At 44.7% G+C, this 22,866-nt stretch overlaps 1 protein-coding gene across 4 annotated transcripts in view; it reads left to right on the forward strand.

Annotated features, from left to right (window-relative positions):
• Positions 1-1,070: 1,070 nt before the first annotated feature.
• Positions 1,071-22,866, forward strand: part of DET1 (DET1 partner of COP1 E3 ubiquitin ligase) — a 57,105-nt gene continuing 35,309 nt past the window's right edge. For all 4 annotated transcript variants that reach the window (XM_019460201.2, XM_019460202.2, XM_019460203.2 and 1 more), the window contains exons 1-4: positions 1,071-1,192; positions 7,070-8,162; positions 11,234-11,421; positions 20,081-20,272. In XM_019460201.2, coding sequence (XP_019315746.2) covers positions 7,077-8,162; positions 11,234-11,421; positions 20,081-20,272 — 1,466 coding nt within the window. In that variant the 5' untranslated portion in view covers positions 1,071-1,192; positions 7,070-7,076. The remainder of the gene's footprint in view (positions 1,193-7,069; positions 8,163-11,233; positions 11,422-20,080; positions 20,273-22,866) is intronic.

The following is a 22,866-nucleotide window of genomic DNA, read 5'->3' on the forward strand; positions in this document are numbered from 1 at the left end:
AATATCAGACAGTGATGAGTGCTAACAGAAAACAGCGGGTGGCAGTGGAGTGAAAGCAGCCAGGAAGCCATCAGGTGACTCATGCACAGAGGACTGAATGATCCAAAGGAGGCAGAGAGGGAAATCTGGGGGCAGACCGTCCAAGTAGAGGTTATGGGACTAGGTTAGTGCAAGAAGCTTCTCTGTACTTCCACTCTGTGCCAGCAACTGCTTTGGGCAGAGTGTTCAGAAATGAATACAGTCCAGTGGTCCAAGTGCTCGCTGCGAGGGAGGAGACAACACACAGCAGATCATTTCTTGGCCGATGAATGGGTGCATCTAATTACGAGGCGAAACATTAATTAAAAAAATTTTTTTAAAGTTTTATTTATTTTTTTGGAATTTTTAAATGTTTATTTTTGAGAGAGAGAGAGAGAGAGAGAGAGAGAAAGAGTGCAAGCAAGTGGGGGAGGGGCAGCAAGAGAGGGAGACAGAGAATCCGAAGCACGCTCCAGGCTCTGAGCTGTCAACATAGAGCCCTTCGCGGGGCTCCAACCAAGAGATCATGACCTGAGCCGAAGTTGGACGCTTAAACGACTGAGCCACCCAGGTGCCCCTTAAGTTTTATTTATTGAGAGAGAGAGAGAGAGAGAGAGAGAGAGAGAGAGAGAGAGGGAGAGAGAGAGAGAGAATAAGCAGGGAAGGGGCAGAGAGAGGGAGAGGGAGAGAGAGAGAATCCCAAGCAGGCTCCAAGCCCGATGCAGGGCTCGAACTCATGAACCCTGGGATCGTGACCCAAGCCGAAATCAAGAGTAGGACGTCTAACCGACTGAGTCACCCAGGTGCCTCTGAAACATTAATTTTACCCATGTTTTTGCAAACGTGTCCTGCAGGCGCGGAGACCTCACCGTAAGAGCTCACCAACGTGACCAGGTTAGTGCTCCCTGTTAATTTTTTCCTTCACAGCCACTGGGCCCCTGTGGTTTCGATCCCCCCTCCAGGCACCAGGGTGCGCTGTATCTTCTCTTGGTGCCGGCTGACGACGACGCCGCGCTCTCCCCACTTCTTGCTGAGCCGCACTTCCGGCGGCAAGCGGAAGCGAGGACTCTCAGCCGCCGGAGCCGGAGGCATGGCGGGGGCGGGGCTGGGGGAGGCGCGTGCCGAGCAGGCCGGGGGGTCCGTCTCCCCGGCCCTTTGAACCCGGAGCGTACAGGTGAGGACCTCTCCTTTCTTGGCCCAGCCCCCAAGCCCGTCAGGCCCTTCCCGAGGCCTCCCCGGCTTCCCGCCGCGGGGTGGCCCCCTCCCTGCCAGACGCCGAGGCTCCGCGGCCCCCGCCCTCCCTGAGCCGTCTCTTCCCATTGAGGCCCCGCCCCGGGCTTCTCTTTCCGGGGGCGCCCCCTTGGGTGTGTGTGCCCGCCCCTCGGTATCCCCTGACCGTTTTTGGGAGCTGTCACGAGGAATTGGGGGGGCGGTGCACCGGCCCCCGTGGGGAAGCCGAGACGCAGCAGAGGAAAAGGACAGGTCTAGTGCCACTCGACGAGCTAGTGGCCCTATCCAGCCAGGCTTTCTTCTCGTTCCATAAAAAACGTGCCGAACGCACACGAGGGGCCAGCCCCATCGCTAGGCTCTGAGAAAACTTCGGTGACTGGTGTGGACGTGGTTGCTTCCTATCCGGGGGGTCCCGTTTAGTGGGGGGACTAAATTATTAAACGCACAACCCTGCAAGTACAAGTGCGTATTCAAGTCGTGGCCGTTAATGTGGAGAAGACAAAAAATAAACAGGGAGCCCTGTGTTGGAGAGAATGGTCAGGGAAGACTTCCTGGAGGAGATGGCAGTTAGGCTGCAACTCGAGAAGTTATGGCAAGGGCCTGGGGAAAGACGTTCTAGGCAGAGGGAACAGCACCTGTGGATACCTGAGTTGGCAAAGAGCTTGGGGTGAGGCCGGTCCAACGTGCAGGAGATGAAGCTTGAGAGGTGTCACGTAGTGTGATGGGCGTGCAGAACACCCACCACCTAGTGCCACAGATAGGAGTAAAATGCAGGGACAGAGTTGCAAGCGTGGTTAGTGCCGTGAAGGAGAGGTGTGGCCAGTAAGTTAGTATTTTAGCTAATGGGGAGTCGAAGGAAGACTCCTCTGAGGAAGTGATTATGAGGCTGATGGCTGAATTGGGAGTTAACGCAGCAAAGGGAGGAGGAGAGCTTTTTTAGATTTGGTTAACAGCAGGTGCCAAGCTTCCGAGACAGGAGGTAGGGTCCCTCTTGAAGAAAATAAATGGTTAGAATTAACAGGAAAAGATGAGGCCGGAGAGGCAGAGCCGAGACCTTTGAGCATCTGGTTGGCATGTTGAGGGCTTGATTCTTCTCTTTAAGGGCAGTGGGGAGATACTGACCTGTATTAGTCCACAGGGGAAAGGACGCGGTCACCAAAGCATTTTGGAAAGGTCACTCTGGCTGTTGAAAGGAGTGGATTTAGGTAGGAAGCTGGTGCAGTAACGCAGACGTGAAAGTGTAAAAGTTCGGAGAAGGGTGCCGGCAGCTTGTGATAGGAGTAAGTGGAAGATTAGAGAGGACTGTTTAGAGGGTAGAATCTCCAGAGTTTGGTGACTGATCAGGGGGCTGAGGGAAAGAGGGATCAAGGAAGACTGTCAGGTTTCTGGTTCCTGCTAGCTGGAGAGTTGCTAGGCCATTCACTGGCCTGAGGGAGCTGGGAGAGGGCCAGATTTTAGGACACTCGTAAGTTCCTCTCTTTTTTCCTAAGTCTCACCTTGACTAGAGGGGACTTTCATTACATACTTTTTCTATAGTGTTTGAATTTTTATGAGCGTGTACTTTTATAATCAGAACAGCGAGAGAACAAATTGAAAAAGCCTTGAAAAACTCCATGTCTCTCAAAATCACAATTGTGTGATATAAAATTGTGTGTGTGTGTGTGTGTGTGTGTGTGTACATACAGAGAGGGAGAGAGAGAGAGAGCACGCACGCTGAGGGAAGGAAATTCAGTGATGATTTCCTGTACGATTTGGAGCTGAAGCCAACAGGTCGTCAGCTCCACTCACCCCACCCCTTCACACCCATCACCCCAGTTACTGGTGTCTTTCTCTTAAAAAGACAAATCAGAGAGGGGTGCCTGGATCGCTCAGTCAAGCATCTGACTTGGGCTGAGGTCATGATCTCGTGGTTTATGAGTTCAAGCCCCACATCGGGCTGTCTGCTGTCAGCATGGAGCCTGCTTCGGATCCTCTGTCCCCCTCTCTCTCTGCCTGTACCCCACTCGTTCTGTCTCTCAAAAAAAAAATAAGTATATATATAAAAGACAAATCGGAGAATTTCAGATGGGACTATGCAAAGTGTATCCCAATTTTCTTAGAATTAAGCATCTGTTTTGCTTAATATGATCAGTGGCTCTTTCTTAGCTGAGCAACTCTAGTATGCACTTTATCCGACTCAGCAGTTCATCTGTTAGATGGTGTCTGGTCCCTATTCCACCTGTTCCTGGGCCTCGTCTGCCTTTCTCATCCCGGTCTGGTCTCCCTCTGAGTCCAACCCAGTCTTAGGTTGGCAGATTTGCCCTCGGCAGGGATTGAGTGAGGCAGTTTTGTATGCTGTTTGGTATTTTAAAATGCTTCAACCTTAATACTGTGTTTTTAAGGCTGAATCAGAATAGCCACATCAATAACGTCACTGTTACAAGGAGTAGCTGTGTGGTCAGCTGTGGAGGATTTTGCTCACTTGATCATGCCAAGGGTCTTTGAGAAAACTTATGAGATTGCTTTTAAACTCCCACCGGCTTCTTCCAAGCATCTGTTATTAAGTTTGTATCTTATTGGCCGTGCACATTCTGTAACTGATTGTGTTTTCCTTTTTGCTCTGGCTGCTGAGAAAATCAGGGCCAAATGAGACGGTTGGCAGTGCTGCAGGTCCGTGTGGTGTGCCTTTCTGCGTACGTCTGGCTTCGTCTTATTGTCCTACCTTAGTTTTCTCTTCACAATTATTTTCTGATTAAAAATTCTGAGTACAGGTAATACTTTGAATATATGTAATCTTTAAAGAATGACAGTACAGTGAGTGCTGATTTAGGAAAAAAATGTAACCTTGGAGTTGCCAGTGTGTCCCAACCCATATCCAGTTTCTTACTTTTCTCAGGTAACCACTGTTCTAATTTTATAATACCTTTGCTTTTGATATTTGTGTTCCATATCTATTGATGGCTTTTATTTATTTTTAAATTTTTTTTATATCAGACAAAACAGACTTTATTTTTATTTTTTTTTTCAATATATGAAGTTTATTGTCAAATTGGTTTCCATACAACACCCAGTGCTCATCCCAAAAGGTGCCCTCCTCAATACCCATCTTTAAATTTTTTTTTAATGTTTATTTTATTTTTGAGACAGAGAGAGAGCATGAATGGGGGAGGGCAGAGAGAGAGGGAGACACAGAATCGGAAGCAGGCTCCAGGCTCTGAGCCATCAGCCCAGAGCCCGACACGGGGCTCGAACCCACGGACCGCGAGATCGTGACCTGAGCTGAAGTCGGACGCTTAACCGACTGAGCCACCCAGGTGCCCCTATTGATGGCTTTTAAACTAGAAATTGTTTGAAGCTTATGTGGAGAGAAACACACAAAATACTCTGCTGCTTGCTGTTTTCATTCATCATTGTGTTCTGAGATTCCTTTAGGTTGTTATGTGTAGCTAACATTAATTAGCTAAGCATTAATTTATTGCTTCATGAGATTCCACTGCATGAATATGCCTGGAAGAATTTATCTAGTCTTCTGTTGCTGGGCATTTGGAGTGTCGTCAGTTTGTGCTATTTCTAACGGTCCTGCCGCAGACATTCTTGTTATTTACGTGCAGATATTTCTCTAGATCAGGGTTTCTCATCCTTAGCACTATTGACCTCTTGGTCCAAGTGTGGGGGGCCGGCCTGTTTACTTGGCAGCATCCCTGGCTTCTGTTTGGTGGACACTCATAACACCCCTCCTTCCCAAGTTAGGACAACCAACCATTGTCCCCAGATGCTCCCGTTGCTCCAGTGAGGAACCAGTGCCCAAGATCAGTGGTTGGCAGACTTTTTCTGCAAGGGGTCAGATAGTAAGTAATTCAGTCTTGTGGGCCCAGTGGTCTTTGGTCTCAGCTAATCATCTATGCCTCTGTGGGACAAAAGCAGCCATAGGTAACCTGTAAATAAATGGGTATGGCTGTGTCCCAATAAAATTTTACTTAAAAACAGGCAGGCAGACTAGATTTGGCCTGAGGGCATTATGCGCTCTCTTGCTGTAATCTAGATCAGTAGGGAATATATTTTATATCCTCACCCAGTGCGTGTAACTCATATGTATAATTGAAACAAAAGTTTCATGAAATCGTACTTACCCTTACTGTATGTGGTACAGTTCGGTGTTTTCTGTTTTTGTTGCACTTTTTAAAATGTCTGGTATATCCACTAAATTTATTTCAAAGCCTCATCAATGAGTTGTGACTAACAGTTTGAGAAATTTAGTTTGCTCAGTCATAGAGATACGCACATCTTTCACTGGACCAGATAGTATCTATACTTATGTACAGCGTTTCAGATCCCTTTTAGAAGGAGGCAGGGTATAAATAAATACCACACTGTGTATATGTTTTTATTTCTAAAATATAGATTAGGTCAGTCACTCCTGGTTAAAACCCACAATAGCTGGTGTGGCATTGGTGTGGCCTGGCGTGACGTGTGAAGTGTTTTCTAGTCTGCCTCCAGTCTGCTTTTCTAAGCTTCTCTTTTATTACTCACTCTGTGCTTCCTGGGCTCTAATCACTTGGAATCTCTCTTCCCAAATGTATCACACCTCTCTCCTTCCAAGTGTATTTCATCCAAGTGAACGCTCCTCTTTTACTTTGCCTTGTGAATTCTTTACCCTGCAGGGCCCATTTTGAATGTTGTTCCATGCATTCATTTAACCTACTTGTGAGCACTTGCTGTGCCTCGGGTTCTGCCCCAGGTGGTGGTGGGGATTCAGCAAGGAATTGGGCAGGGTACCTGGGGTCTTGTGTGTGGTGACAGATACTAAAAAGGTAAACAAGATAATTTAAAAAGTGAGAAGGGCTGAAGAAAACAAAATAGGGTGAAATGACAGTTGGTGTGGATGGGAAGGTAGGGAGAATCCGAGAAGTTGCTCTTTTAGCTGAGATTTGAATGGTGACACAGAGGCAGCTCAGCGCTTCAGAAACTTTCTGCTTCCTTCCGGCTTCCACAGTTTCCCAAGGAATCCACAGATGATTGCCTTGTTCCCCTCCGGACAATATATCATTTATCTGGTTGCTTGCAAGATTTCTACTTTGTGTTTCCGTTTTTAAGTTTGACTGTGATGGGTCTGGGCATAGATTTCTTTGTGTTTATCACGCTTGGGAACTTCTGAATCTTGAGTTTACATCTGTGAGGGTTTGCTTTCGGATTCTCTATTGTATTCCATTGGTGTATTTGTCTGTCTTTATGCTGGTACCACACTTAAAAAAAAAATTACTTTGGCCTTGTAATATGTTTTGAAATCAGGAAGTCTGAGTCTTCCAACTTTGTTCTTTCACAAAATTGTTTTGGCTGCTTGGGGTGCCTTGAGATCACTTGTGCATTTTAGGATGAATTTTTCTATTTTTGCAAAAAACGCCATTGGGATTTTGATAGGGATGCATTGTGTTTATACATTGCTTTGGGTAGTATGGACATCTTAACAGCCCAGTAAATAGATTTCTTTAATGAATGTGCACTGAATGTGGCTGTTAACACTGAACAACTCTGATGTAGTTCTAGGTTTATTCTCTTGAATATTCCCAACATCTAAGCGTGCTTTGCAGGTGTTCCTAGTGAATCAGGTCCTTCCCTCAAACCTGTTTTTAGACTCAGAAATGTTGGGACCACTTTCTGACTCTAATCTGAGAAGGAGAAGTGCTGATCACTGTCATCTTGGGAGTTCCTGGGTCCAGGGCATAAGGAGGAAAAGCTTTGACTTTCTATACTTCTGTACTTTCTATACCTTTCTATACCTTTCTATATTTGTATTTCGGCCAATTTTGTTTTGTTTTCGTGACTTCTTCACTTTTCCGTGCAGAGATGTGATGATGGATCATCATGTTTCCACCATCAAACCTCGAAGGATCCAGAACCAAAATGTCATTCACCGCCTGGAACGCCGACGGATCAGCTCGGGCAAGGCAGGCACCCACTGGCATCAGGTCCGAGTATTCCACCAGAATGTCTTCCCCAACTTCACGGTCGTCAATGTTGAAAAGCCTCCTTGTTTCTTGCGTAAATTCTCACCTGATGGACGCTACTTTATTGCTTTCTCTTCAGACCAGACGTCCCTCGAGATCTATGAGTACCAGGGCTGCCAGGCAGCCGAGGACCTACTGCAGGGCTATGAGGGGGAGATCCTGTCCAACGGCAATGACCAGCGGTCGGTCAGCATCCGCGGCCGGCTCTTTGAACGCTTCTTCGTCCTGCTGCACATCACCAACGTGGCCGCCAACGGTGAGCACCTGAACCGGGAGTGCAGCCTCTTCACTGACGACTGTCGCTGTGTCATCGTGGGCTCGGCTGCCTACCTCCCGGATGAGCCGCATCCTCCTTTTTACGAGGTGTACCGCAACAGTGAGTCCGTGACCCCCAACCCCCGGTCCCCTCTGGAGGACTATTCCCTCCACATCATTGACCTTCACACCGGCCGCCTGTGTGATACGCGCACCTTCAAGTGTGATAAAGTGGTCCTGTCGCACAACCAGGGGCTGTACCTGTACAAAAACATCCTGGCCATCTTGTCAGTGCAGCAGCAGACCATCCACGTCTTCCAGGTGACCCCTGAAGGCACTTTCATCGACGTGAGGACCATCGGCCGCTTCTGCTACGAGGATGACCTCCTCACCGTGTCAGCTGTCTTCCCTGAGGTGCAGCGGGACAGCCAGACGGGCATGGCCAGTCCTTTCCGAGATCCCTTCATCAACTCCCTCAAACACCGGCTGCTGGTGTACTTGTGGCGCCGGGCGGAGCAGGACGGGAGTGCGATGGCCAAGAGGCGCTTCTTCCAGTACTTTGACCAGCTGCGCCAGCTGCGCATGTGGAAGATGCAGCTTCTGGACGAAAACCACCTGTTTATCAAGTACACTAGTGAGGACGTGGTCACCCTGCGGGTCACGGATCCATCACAGGTATGCGGTGCTCTCCTGCTCTTTGCTCCTCCCATCCCCTTGGGAAGATGGGAACATTTCTGTCTTTGCCTATAGCCAGCCTCTCCGAGATTGGCATTTCATGTAGTCTTGAGTTTTGGTTTTCCTAGGCCTCAAACTCAAAACAACTCCACTTTTCTCTGGCCACGTGTATTCATTTGGACAAACGGAAGCTAAATCTCAAGCCATTGGCGTGTGGATAGTCAACTCTGTCATTATTACCCTGATTCTTCTGCAGAGCATTTTCAGTACCCCTGAGATAGAAGCCCAGATGCTACAGGGTTGAAGTTTGGACTGCCTGTGGATAATCCTGCCTTGATTTTGTGAGGCTGTGATTAGTGGTCTGACTGCTTTAGTTCTAGGAATGAGAATGAGCCCACCATACCAGAAACATTTTCTAAAAATTTAGCCTCTCTTTCCTGCCCAGATGGTTAATGTCAATATACTTCTTCATAAAGCCTTTAGAAGGTAACTAATAGGTAAGCTCATCTGGCAGTTAAGTTTTATGACTTTACTCTGACCTTGCCCATGCATAGATTGTAGGGCAGTGAAAAGATTGAAAGGAAGCCAGAGTTTCTTATCCCCCAAGTGAATCATCAGGACTTCAAGTATTAGGGTTTTTCACTTTGGATAAAAGATCTCTTTAGGGGAGATAGCTATTTCTCAGATGGGAATAAAATGGTGTGAAGGGCACAGAAACCTGTCAGACTCTTGGGTTGAAACACCACGTTGAAATTCAGGGTATTTTGGGCATTTCTCTTTGAGAGGCTCTCCACTTTAGTGTTGATCAAGTAAGATACCTACCTTTCTATACCTTTGCCCCTCTGTTCTATTTCCAGAATCTCTCCTTAGATAGGAGTTTGGGAATTGAGAATAGAGAGTGAACCAGTAAACCACAAAGGGGGCTGAGTCTGGTGTCTCCCACTGACTTGCAGTTGCTTCTGTCGCAGGAGAGACCGTGTAGGGCATTGTTTCCTGAGACCTTACCAGGCATCCGTGGTAAAATGTCTTCCAGTATTTTTCTTCTGATTCATAGCCTGTGTATTCTTCAAGGTGGCGGGGAGGGGGAGCGGTGAGTAATAACGGTTGGATGTCACTTTTTCTGGATTCTTCTTCTTCCCTATTAATGATGAAGTCACCCGTTGAGCCATCACGAAGGAGCATCTGGTGTATCTTATGTGTCATCGGGGGTTGGTAGTGAAGCCCTTGACTTCTGTACCCTTCTGTCTTGTATTTCCCAGTCTGCCCTGGAGGCAAGCCTAGTAAAGGTTTGTGTAATTTTTTTTTTTTTAATTTTTAAAAAAAATTTTTTTTTTTTCAACGTTTTTTATTTATTTTTGGGACAGAGCGAGACAGAGCCTGAACGGGGGAGGGGCAGAGAGAGAGGGAGACACAGAATCGGAAACAGGCTCCAGGCTCCGAGCCATCGGCCCAGCGCCTGACGCGGGGCTCAGAGCCTGACGCGGGGCTCGAACTCACGGACCGCGAGATCGTGACCCGGCTGAAGTCGGACGCTTAACCGACTGCGCCACCCAGGCGCCCCTGTAATTTTATATTCATATAATTGTGATGGATTCTGGTGAAGTCCTGAAATGATCCAAATGTTGTCCACGTATATAGAAAGGACATGACTCAATCTTTTATTTAGGTTTGAGCTATAATTACCTTTTTCTTTTGGAAGCACTAAGTCATCTGTGGTAGCTGCATTTGAGATTATCCTTCTTCCCTTTGCTAAAAAACATGACCTACTTATTTCCGGTAGCTGTAAGAAATTGTAGCTAGAATCAGTACTGGAGCTCGGTGTTTTGCTGACAGAGGTTGTAACTTTAAACCCAATTTGCCCTAGTTGTCCTCCCACCTCCTTCCCCAGTTTAATTTGATAGGTTTCAATAAAGTTAATGAGTAAAAGGCACATGTACACACAAAGCCTTGCTAATATTATGGGTATTATTCTCAGGTTACCCTCCAACCTCTTTAATTTACAGCCGTATTTAATTTCCAGGTGACCGAAAAAGTCATGTAATGAAAGCTCTGGAAGGACTAATGACTAGTAAAACAGGTGGGCCACGTGGCTCCAGGAATTGGTGATGGAGACTTCAAGTCAGTCATAGGAGGGGGAGTACTAATCCTAATGTTCTGAAAACTTCTAGAGTCCTGTTGGAAGCCTGCAGATTGATTCACACTGCCACATTCATTGTGACAAAACCCAGGGATTCCTGGAGCTTCCTTGTTAGGCAGAGCAGAGAGCACTGGTTGTTTAAAGGAAGAGGGCCTGTCCTCCAGAGGCCCATTCAGAGAAAGCAGTAACCCTGCCACCTGTGGCATTTGAATGCTTTTCAGATGTCCCCTCTGATCTTAATTGCTACAGATCTCAAATGTGTCTTACAAATGCTCTTGGCTGAAAGAACATTTGTGAAGGAAGAAACGGAAAACGCGACTCTGATTTTCCATTTGTTCAGTGGCAGTTCCCTGCTTGGTGACAACTTGCCTGGGCAGTTTTGGGACACAGTGTACTTAAGGTGTCTCTCTGCATGTTAGAAATCTTAAGAGGGAAAATAAATGCCCCTGAATTGAACTTTCAACTGTACGTATACAAGAGAAAATAATTTGCCAACAGGCAGCTACAGGCTACCAATTACTTTCTCAGCAGGAGGGAGAATTAAATCTGGCATTTTAAAAAAGTGCTTTTTATTTCAGGGTGGGTTGGAGAGCAAGTCAGGAATAATTACTAGGAAGGAAGAATGTTGAATTTGCATTCTTAAATGAAAGATTGAAAACCTTTCTACACACATACGCGGGCCAGCTCAGTAATTCTAGCAGTAGATCCAGTGGTAAATCCCGCGACACTGGCCATGACTGATGGCCCTGGACTGATCAAGTCCACCGAGGCCTCCTCCTTTCCCAGAACCACATGCAACCACGTTGTTGTGCTAGTGCAGGAGTGGAAGGGTTCGCTTGTTTTCCTTGGGTAGTTTGAATTTTCAGCCAAGTGAGAAGTTTCCAAGGCATGGCCTCATACCCGCTGTCTCAAAGCTCTCTCTGTTCTTCTGCAGGCATCTTTCTTTGTGGTGTACAATATGGTGACAACAGAGGTGATTGCTGTGTTTGAGAATACATCCGATGAGCTTTTAGAGCTCTTTGAGAACTTCTGTGACCTCTTCCGTAACGCCACCCTGCACAGTGAAGTCCAATTTCCCTGCTCAGCTTCTAGCAACAATTTTGCAAGGCAGATCCAGCGCCGGTAAGCTCTTTCAGGCTTAACAGGCTTAATCTCTCTAGACAATTCACTGGTGTTAGGCCAGTAGTTGCTTCCTCCAAAAAACTCTTCCTGTATTCTCTCCACCCACCTTGGTTTGGTTAGGTCTGCCTGTGGTAAACCCTTGGGTCACCCTGACCTTTTCCTTTCTGTCTCCCAGCACCTGTGGAATTACTAGTACACTGTCCGTGGTTCCTCCCAGACTGTATGTGAGCTACGGAAAGATAGAGACTGTGTCTTTACTATTTATTGCTGTGTTCTCATGAATACGTTTATTATATGTATTGCATTTAAGTATTTGTGGAGTGATACGACTTAAGGAAATAATTTTAAAACTTCTGGTTAAACAGGATACGATGTGTTGAACACATGCATTTATCTCTGCTTCATCCCCAAATCCTATTAAAGTGACAAAAAGAAGTAAAAGGTGTAACTTTAACAAAAACAAAGAGAATGGGAAAGGAGAGACATTAGAGTCGGGAGATGATTGGCGACGGGATAGGAATCAGTGTTGGGAGCTGAGAAGCTAACTGATGAGTGGTAACTGACTTGACACACTTCAGAGAACAGAAACAAGACTGCAGAGCTTAGCCATCAAGAAACAAGTTGCCTTGCACCAGAGAACTCTGGAAAGGGTCAGAGAATTGGAGGCCCTGGGTACCTCTGAAGATACCTGTAATGTGGGCTTAAACTCAGAGGATTGGGTGAAGTTCTTGCAAGGAGCAATCAGAGGGCTCCTGGTGGCTCAGTCGGGTAAGCGTCCTACTCTTGGTTTAGGCTCAGGTCATGATCTCACGGTGCATGAGATTGAGCCCCACGTTGGGCTCTGTGCTGACAGTGTGGGGCCTGCTTGGGATTCTCTTTCCTTGTTTCTCTGCCCCTCACCTGCTTGTGTGTGCTCTCTCTCCCTCAAAATAAATAAGTAAACTTAAAAAAAAATTAAAAAAAAAAAAAAAAGGAGCAATCAGGCCCTTTAGCCCCTTTCTCTAAGCCTACTTAGCCAACTGACTGTGTCTTCTCCACCTCCGCAGAAGGCTGGAGGTTCAGTCTCCTGAGAAACTGAACCATGTAGGCCCTGGTTTCATGTTCATGAGGCATAGCTGAGAGTAGGGATGAGATTGTCATGCTAAAAACAAGAATTGAATGAAAGCCAACAAACTGAAAGGTAAGATATGACAGACAGGCTTATACTCCTTATGCAGGAGATTAGAGATTTTTCACTAGGGAAACTGACCAACCCAAAGAAGAGACCTTCAGATACTGACATTTACAAACACCTAGGTCACCCTAAATTAATACCCCCCCCCCCCCCCCCATCATCAGACAGGGTTTTCTCTGAACCAGAGCTTCCGGTATAATTATCTGAGTACAACATTATTGTGAAATGAATGGTTACTCTGGGCCAAGGGCCCAAGCTGAATCCTACTCTAGTCAGTGCCTCATTGGATGTCACTTTAAATTGCTCCCCCAACCTTAGCCAGTTAGGGAAAAGATCTGCTTTAGGTTTCAAGATAGATCACACTGGAGTGAACAGAAGAATCAGAATAAGCATTACTGCCACTAGGAAAAAGGAGCAGAGTAGGTACATTAATGCAGTGGCATCATCTTTATATAAAAGGATAGTAATCAACTAGAAATGGGTATTGGTTTTCAGACAGCTAACTTGCCTTTTCCTTTTTCTCTGGTTCACACAAATTTTCTGCCTTCTAAGCATTTCTGTTCAGTTATGGAAGGATATTTGGAGACAGAATGTGGCTCAGATTGTGCTTTTTTCTTTTTGGAACAAATTTCCTTCTTTTAAAATTAACTTTAAAATTAGGCAGATCATTATCAACTAATTACAAAGCTGGGTACAGCTGGCTGAGTGAAAACATCAAAAGAAGTCACTAGAAAGAAGGTAAACTCCCATGAGGGCAGGGATTTTTGTCTGTTTCATTCACTGCCATATCCATAGCACCTAGGCCAGTGTCTTTCATGTGGGAGAAGCTCATTAGGTATTTGTTGAGTGAATGAAGTCACCCAGTAATTAGAGGAAGCTATGTTTTGTTTGTTTTTTTTTTAATTATTTCAGAATGCATCTGGAATTAAGTGAAATTTTAAGAAGTCCCGGGAGAAATAAAGTTTGAAGAGAAAGGTGGTATTCTAGCTTTGTGATTCTCAAAATGTTGGATCATACCACCAAAAGATTTTGAACAACTGTAGATGTCCTTACATATTAATTTTTAAGTTGATCTTAACATTTTTTTGCTATTAAATTTGAATAATTGCAGAAGATGCAATTTTCAGTGTATATTAAATATTCGTTTTTAAAAATATTATAAGCTTTTTTCCCCCATCTTCCTTGAGATACAATTAGCATATAACATCGTATACGTTTATGGTGTATAACGTAACACTTTTGAACATAGCCAGGGAAACCTAGTTGCAATAGTAATTTGGTGTTAGGATTTGATATAAAAAGTAGAGAGCAAGTTATTCCCATACTGTTTGAAATTTCACATTGTTTCTTCTTGTCTTCAAATTCGTATTTGTATCCTAATATAACATTTTATATGAATTGTATCCTAATAGATCCTAATATATATTCCTAATAGATCCTAATATATTTTGTTAGCCATCTTATCATGCTTTGCTGCATTGAAAGTACAATGTGTATATAAATTGGAATTATTTTTCATTTCTTGTGAACACATGACTCTAAATGCTCAATTTTACAGTCTCCAGTAATCTTTTGGTAAAAAATAAGTGAAAGTGGATCCATTATAGGTTAGAGCAAATGTTCAAGAAAAACAGGAGGTGGGGCGCCTGGGTGGCTTAGTAGGTTAAGCACTGGACTTCGGCTCAGGTCATGATCTCACAGTTCGTGAGTTTGAGCCCCATGTTGGGCTCTGTGCTGACAGCTCAGAGCCTGGAGTCTGCTTTGGATTCTGCGTCTCCTTCTCTTGCTGTGCCCCTCTCTCATTTATGTTCTGTCTCTCTTTCTCTCAATAAATAAAAAAACATTAAAAAAAAAAAAAAAGAAAAAAAGGAGGGGAACACTGAGGATCATGAGTCACTTAAGGAAAATCTTTAGACCAAAATAAAACAGTAAAGAATAAAGGAGCAGTATTGCAATCACTGAAATCATTAAAGCTATAAAAAAGGAAACATTCCTAAAACAGAAATTTAAACTTTGTTAGGTATAGTTGAGAGAGGAGAATAAACAGATAAAAGTAGGAAAATGGGAGAGAAATGATGAAAAGGAATTACAGAATTTGCCCAGGAGGCCCAACATCTGGTTATTTGCAGAGGGTGGGTGGAGAAAATGAAGAGAGGAAATAGTGTAAGACAGTTTCCCAGTAGTGAAGACAGTTTCCCAACTCCCAGGTTGGCAGGACCTTTCAGTGATGTGCTGGGGCTGGCTTGTACTGGCTCACGAGGGCCAGTTGTTAAACATGGCAGGAATTTTTTGCAAGCTATTGCTAAACGTGGTGATTATTAAAAATTAGTTATTTCCTCACTATTTTACTATTATTTATGGTCTTGAGTGTATTTGTGTCTATCTCCTCTGTGTGGTGAAAATACTGTATATTCTCTCTCTCTCTCTCTCTCTCTCTCTCTTTCTCTCTCTCTCTCTCTCTATATATATATACACACTCTGTACTGAAAATCTGCTGCTGCTCATCTTTCGACAATGCCACATTCAGTGATGTCACGTTGGTACCTTGAAACTGACCACAGCAGTAGGATTTACAGCACAGAAATTGGCAAGCGCTGCAAATCATGGCTTCTTTCCCCAGATAAATACTTCTTAAGTCTTTATTAGTGTATCACCAGCTCCACCAAGTACCCAATGGAAAAAAGACCTGTATGGAGGCATACCATCATGAAAATTTGGAACATTGAGGCCAAAGAGAAAATTGTAAAAACTTTCAGAAAGAACATACATTTCACATGTTAAAAAATAAGTTAGAATGGTATTGCGTTTATCAATAATAACACCGAAAGCTTGAAGCCATTAAAATCATGCCTTCAGAAGTCTGTGGAAAAAAATGATACCGAGTCTAGAATTTTCTATCCAGTAGGGTGGAACAAAGATTTTTTTTCAGACATGTAAGTTCTTGAAAAATTACTTCTCATGTACCTTTTCTAAGGAAGCTTTTGGAAGATGTGTTTTCCACATAAAACACAAAAGTATGGTACAGGAAATAGTCTGAAACCAGAGAGAAGCAAGGAGCACTCTGAAGATGATGGTAAAAGGGAAGTTCTGCGGTGGCAGAACACCAGGTGGGCCAGCTGGAGGCAGGAGGGTGGAGGGTTCCAAGAGGCAAGTGTCCAGGGCAAGATTGTAATTGTTAGGAGGTCTGGTGGGTTTGAGTGGATCAAGAAGAGATTGTTAGCTCTGTTCCAGTAGACTTGTCATTGTGGGCCTCACGAGGGTGATAGCTGAGCAGAGCTTTTGAAGGAGGTCAGGGAGCAGGCCATGTGGATACTGGGGGGGGCACATTATCCCCAAAAAAGGTAGTATAGTTCTGAAGGTCCTGAGGTGGGTCTCATGCATTTGAGGAACACCGGGGAGGCCAGAGTGGCTGGGCTGGGGTGAGAAGAAGCCCAGTAGTTGGAGACGTGGTCAGAGGTGGGGCCAGACACCTGAGGCTGTTCTGAGGCTTTGGCTGTAATAACTGTAGATGAGATTGTGTAGCATTTGAGCAGAGGAGTGACACATTCTCACTTGTTATTTTACCAGGGTCACTCTGGCTGCTGTGTTGGCAATGGACTGTAGGAGGGTGGGGTAGAAGCAGGGACACCAGTTAGGAGACTGGTGCAAGGATTCGCTAAATATGTTTCCTGCCACAGGGAATATATATTTATATATTTACGCACCTAGAAGCATGCCTGGCGTATACTAGGCTGTTGGTAATTATCTGTTGATTGAATAACATTGGCTTGGATCAGCGTGGGAACAGTTAACCCTTGAACAACTTGGGTTTGAACTGCATGCGTCCACTTACATGTGGACTGTTCACAGTAAATACAGAACTGTAAGTGTATTTTCCTCATGATTTATTTTCTTAATAACATTTTCTTTTCTCTAGCTTATTTTATTGTAAGAATACAGTTTATAACACGTGTAACATACAAAATATGTGTTAATCTCCTGTTTGTTTCCTGCTGGTAAGGCTTCCAGTCTGCGGTAGGCTATTAAGTTTTTGAGGAGTCAAAAGTTGCATGCAGAGTTCTGACTGTGGGAGAGGTTGGTATTCCTGACCCTGTGATGTTCATGGGTCAGCTGTAATTGTGTGCTCAACGTATTTTGAAAATAGAACCCTGAAGATTAGTGGAGGATGGGGTTTGGGCCGTGGAAAGAGCAAAGTCAAAGACGATTGTTAACGTTTTTGTCTTGCAAAAGAGAGTTACTCTCAAACTGTGATGGTGAAGCTGTGGGTGAGGTTCAGGGGAGAAGGTTGGAGGTTCTGTAAGTGGAGAGGTCTGGTAGTTTCTCAGGAAGAAGTGTCAGATGCTTCTGCCAGGGCAGGTCTGTCTCTCCTGAGAGATAAATCATCTACTGGAGTTAGCAGCATGGAGGTCATCAGTGAACTCCATGAGAGTGGCTTCAGTGGGATGGTGGGGAAAGCCTCTCTGGGGTGGGTTTAAGGAAGAGTGGGAAGAGAAGGCTTGGAGACAGTACCGTAAGAAGTGTTCTGAGAGTTTTGTTGTCAGGGAGGGCTGGAAGATGGTGCCTGCACTGGAGAGGGTGAGTGGTGGTGCTTTTATTATTTTGTGACTGAGAGGGGGGGAAATGGCGTGTTTGTGTGCAGATGAGACTGTGTAGCTGGGGGGGAGCTCACGGTTTAGGAAAAGGTGGGGAGGAATTGATGTCGCATATGAGAGGCGATGGGACCTAGTGCCCAAGCGGGGAGATTGGTCTCACACCGCAGCACAGACAGTAGTATAGTGCAGATCGCCGATGGGGGCCTCACAAAGTTCTCTTCTCCTTGCTTCTGTTTGTCGGAACAAAGCAGGAGATGCCGTTCGGTGAGGGTGGGCCTGGTGGAGGTACGAAATAGGCATCAGAGGGAGTGGGAGGGCTGGCTGGACCGGGGACTGCAGCCTGAGTGCCTGCAGCAGGAGGGCCCCACGACGTTCATGGTTATACATTTAAGCGAGCGTTGTATGTTTCCCTCCAGCCGTGGAGAACACCGAGCAGATACAGGCATGGAACGGGCAGAGTTGAGCTTAACTAGGGCTGTAGGTTTTCCAGGGAAGTGCCACCAAGCAAGAGAAGGCAGAGTTGTGGAGGATGAGTGCAGTGGATTAAGTGTGGAACTGAAGCATGGCCTGAGGAAAGAGAGAGGACACAGGATATGATCAAGGTGTAGGGTGACAAAAACTGGTAGAATCAGTGGACTGTAGGTCTAGGGAGTAGAGGGAATGGGCTGGAAAGATAGGAGAGGAGGAGGCTGGAGAGAGTGGTGCCTCACCCTGATGTTACAGAGAGGTCGCAGTCATGGGTAATGGTGAGACTGAGGATATAGTACCTCGGAATGAGGGCTGAGGCAGAGAGGAGGTTCAGGAACCAGGGGGCCATGGTGCTGGAAGGATCATCTCTACGAATTTGGAAATCCCCACGAACTGAGAGAGGCATAACTGGACAGAGTGACGGTGAGCCAGGATTTAAACGCTGCAAGTTGTCACGGGGATGACGGCTTCATCTTTCTGTCCGTGGGGAGCGTGGCGAGTGGAGGTGGTGGTGCCGCTGGAAAAGCACTGCTTTCACCGTGGGCCGGCCCCCGTCACTGGGAGCCAGTGAGCCAGGCAAGGCCGTGGTGCGGGTTGTGAGAGGTCATGCTGGATCTTGGCTGACAAGGAGCTGAAAACGATGATTCCTGCTCCTTCAAAAGGAAAGAAGTAAGTTCTCTTTGGCCCAAGACTTAATTTTATGACTTACACTGAGGTGGTGAAAATTACTGTCAAGAAGAGTAACGGAAAAGCAGTATTGATAGCTAGGCTCATAAACGAGGTGTTAATGTGCATCTAGAATCACAGGTTAATGGTGAAGACAAAATACAGAACCCATCTCATCAGTCTTTCTGGTCTCCTCAAAGTCAGGAACGTTTAAGTTTTTAAATTTGTTTTATTTGGTTTTCATGCCATTAATTTCAGGGATGAGATGTCATATTTTGTCCCTGGACTAAATTATTTTCCCTTTGCATTTTAAACCATATGATATACTTTGATGTAGAGATTAAAGAAATACATACTGATGGTTGACATTCTTTCTAAGAAACTGTAGGAAAGTGAAAAAGAATAAAAACAAAATGTGATTACACAGGCACAATTATTTTGACATATTTCTACCAGTCTGATTTTTTTTTAATGTTTATTTTCGATAGAGAGACAGAAGGTGAGTGGGAGAAGGGCAGACAGAGAGGGAGACACAAAATCCGAAGCAGGCTCCAGGCTCTGAGCTGTCAGCACAGAGCCTGACACGGGGCTCGACCCACGAGATCATGACCTGAGCCGAAGTCGGATACTCAACCGACTGAGCCACCCAGGCACCCCCACCACCAGTCTGATTTTTAGGACTAATTTTTTTCTCTGTTTTTTTTTTTTTTTTAATCATACTGTGTAGACAGAGCGTTGCCTGTTTCTTTTACTTACCATTATGATAAATGTTTCCACTGTTACTATGCAGTCTTTGAAAATTACGGTTTTCCATTAGGTTCTTAATTTTCTGTCAATTTATTGCTATCATCAGCAATGCTTTATTAAAGGGGCAGAGAGATTTTTCTAAGTATGGGATTGCTTCCTTAGGGTAAATCTCCACAAGAAGAGAAATGCTTGGTCAAAGGGTATTAAATTTGGTATTCATTACAAGTGTGAGAAATTGCCCCATGGTTGTTGTTATTAAAAATAAGTGAGATGTGCGACTGTCCGCGTTACAGTTCTTCAGACGCTGGTGTTTCTGCAGGAGCACAGGTAGCTAGCTTGTAAACTTTGAACACAGAACGAGTAGTTCGTCCAAGGTTTTTTTTGTTTTGCTTTAATGTTTATTATTTTTGAGAGAGAGAGACAGAGAGCAAGCAGGGCAGGGGCAGAGAGAGAGGGAGACACGGAATGGGAAGCAGGCTCCAGGCTCCGAGCTGTCAGCACAGAGCTCGACATGGGGCTCGAACTCACAGACCGAGAGATCATGACCTGAGCCGAAGTCGGCTGCTTAACTGACTGAGCCACCTGGCCCCCCCCAGAGTTTTGATGGAAGGTTGGCTTATAACTGATCCCAAGGAGAGTCACAGAGAGGCCGCTCTGTTCTACAGGGTTCTTTGCTCTCTAGAACTCTTGATGCAAACCTAGGCTATTATCTGGGGGAAGTAGAATTGAATGGAAGTGCTGTCACAGAGTAGTCACACTCCTTTTAAACTTGTTTGGAAAGTCTTTGTTAACTCTTCTAATGTAATTTAATGTTCCTATTGCGAATTTTTTTCTGTTTCTGAGAATATTTGTAGCCCGGCCGACTGGGGATGTGTGAGAGCTCTGACTTCCTGCATTACCTAGATTTCTGTGTACAGAATGAGTTGTTTTTAGACATGTTTTATCAGCTTAAAATCCAAGGCAGCTTGGTGTGTCCACTAACACAGCCTTCCTCACTGGTGCTTTATTTCAGGTTTAAAGACACTATCGTAAACGCCAAGTACGGAGGGCACACGGAGGCAGTACGCCGGCTGCTGGGGCAGCTCCCCATCAGTGCCCAGTCTTACAGCGGTAGCCCCTACCTTGATTTGTCTCTCTTCAGCTACGACGACAAGTGGGTGTCCGTCATGGAGCGACCCAAGACTTGTGGAGATCACCCTATCAGGTACACCATCACTGTAGCCTCAGGGCTACGGGTGGCCCGCCCCCTCTCTCTTCTTCTTGGACATCATTTCACTGTGACTGTGTCCGCTTGTACTCATGGCTTCAGTTGGAGGGACAGGCTGTTTCTGTAATGTGGTGAGTGCTTTTGATCATGTATGTACTAGTCTCAGTAGTTCTGCCCTTTGCTTCTCCTGAAAACATCCAATTCAGATGAGTTTTTGTTCCCTTTTGAAGGTATCCAGGGTATAAAACCACATGCCATTTCATAATAGCAGTAGGTTGAGACTTTCTAAATTTATTTCACTCAAATCATTTTATCTCCCATGTTATCTAGTAGAAAAGCCAGCAGAGATAGTTTGGGGAACAGGCAGGTTTTGGAGAAACTCCGGCTTCCTCACTTGAAGAAATTCTGGAATGTTGATACTGTATTGTTGCTAGAAACTTGAGACTGACCTCTTACAGGCAGTCCCTCCCTCACAAATGTCCTCTTCACAGAACACCCCCCCCCCCCCCCCCCCTCCGTTGGGAGCTTGTGTTGTTCTGTGTGATGTATTGGGTACTAGGGAGAGGATTGGGCACCACCGCCACCCGTGAGGTTATTTCGGGGGAGGTATGTTCTGGAACCCTGGGCTGGAGAGTGGAAGCTCTTTTTCACGTAGAAACATAGAAACAGTGGTAGCTGGTATTTCACAGTCCGGCTTCATTGTGTATTAAAGAGGCCTGTGTAACATATGCTGTACGATTAATCACCATTCATGGCGTTTCCTTTGGGAAATTTCAGTCAGTTTCCAAAAAACAGTTAACCTTTTTTTTTTAATTGCAGAACGTTTTAAACATAAAAGCGGAAGAGTGTAATGAACCTGCATGCACCCACCACCCAGTCTTTTTTTTTTTTTTTTTTTTTTTTTGCCCACCACCCAGTCTTAACAGTTGCCATCCCATCCCATGGTCAGTGTTGCTTTGTCTTTCCACCACCACCACTCCCCCTCGCCCCAAATGCCACTCTTGATATGATGAAGCAAATCCCAGATTTCATAGCATTTTGCTCATATATATTTTAGTAATGTCTAAAAGAGAAAGACTTACAAAAATACAACCTCAGTACCATTATTCTGTCTTAAGAAAATTATCAAAAATTTATTAAGACCACCCAATACCTAGTTTTCACATTTCCCTGTTGTCTTGTAAATATTCTTTTATGGTTCCACGTGTTCCCATCAGGATCTAAACAGGGTTCATACATTGTATTTGGTCGCTTCTCCCTTAAGTCCGTTTTATTCTATATGTTCCGCTTCCTTCCTCTTTTCCTTGCAGTGAAATTGTTGAAGAAACCATGTTGCTTGTCCTGTAGTGTTTCCCACATTCTGAAGTTTGCTCACCGCATCCCTGGAGTAGTATTTACTATTTTTCTCAGTCTCTCATATTTCCTGTAAACTGGTAATTAGATTTAGAAGCTCAGACAACTGGCTTTGCTTACAGGCCCTTTGTGTGTTGGGGACTATGTGGGTGAGGTGAATGTGGTTTTCACGCATAAAAGCATATCGTGGGCCTCATTTGATATTGTCAACTAGTGTGAGATACACTCCCCTCCTTTCTGACCTGCCTCTGATTTGAAAAGATTAACCTAAGTGACAAATTTGGAAATGGCTATTGCCCCTGACTCCAGGGTTTTTTCACTTATTTTTAATTTAAAATGAGAAATGTAAGGATATTAGAGGCACTGGAAGAGGAAATGCTGTGACTTGAACACCGGTATTGTGTATTCCAGTCTCGTCTTTGTCGTTCTGCAGGTTTGCACGTGCCAAGTTGTCATCCTGGTTAACGTAATACTTTGTAGTCGGCTTGTATTTTATAAATGTTTTTCTGTGTTGTTACATAGTCCTCCGAATAGCAGTCCTGATGACAGCATATTGTTCCCTCAGTTAGATGCACCGCAGTTGATTTAACTCTTCCCCTGTTGCTGAGCCTTTATTCTTGGTCTGCATTTTTACATTAGAGCTTTGATAGAGTAGCCGTCTTTATTCACATCACTATTAACTTCATTTGGATTAAATTCTGAGGATAGAAATTCTTGGAAATGGGATTATGAGTATCTTTATGGGTACATATGTTTGTTTTCCAAAAGGGAAATTACAGAGCTCTCTATTTCAGAGCTCTCATTTTTCTGGAACTTACCCTAATTCAGCCCCAACCCCCCTGAACATCTCTAGTTCCTGATTCCAGAGGACACTTACTTTGCATATGGGAAAATGTATTTAAGTATGGGGATGAATGGAATTATTCGATGAAAAATGTCAGACTAGTTAGTATTTTGTTTTTGGGTGTGAAAAAGAAGAACCTTTCAAAAGAGTTTGTTCTTAACAACTCAAATATGGGTCTAGATCTACACTGTCCTATATCGGAGCCACTAGCTGCATGTGGCTGTTAAGCATTTAAGATGTGACTAGTCCAAGTTGACATGTGCTCAGGTGTCACACATCAGATTTCAAAGACTTAATACAAAAAAAAAGAATGAAATAGCTCATTAATATTTTTTTACATGAATTATAGGTTGAAATGATAGTATTTTGGATGCCAATATTGGGTTAAACAGAA

This window comes from Panthera pardus, unplaced genomic scaffold (assembly GCF_024362965.1).
Source record: "Panthera pardus isolate Hobbes unplaced genomic scaffold, ASM2436296v1 HiC_scaffold_23, whole genome shotgun sequence".
Classification (NCBI taxonomy): Eukaryota; Metazoa; Chordata; class Mammalia; order Carnivora; family Felidae; genus Panthera; species Panthera pardus.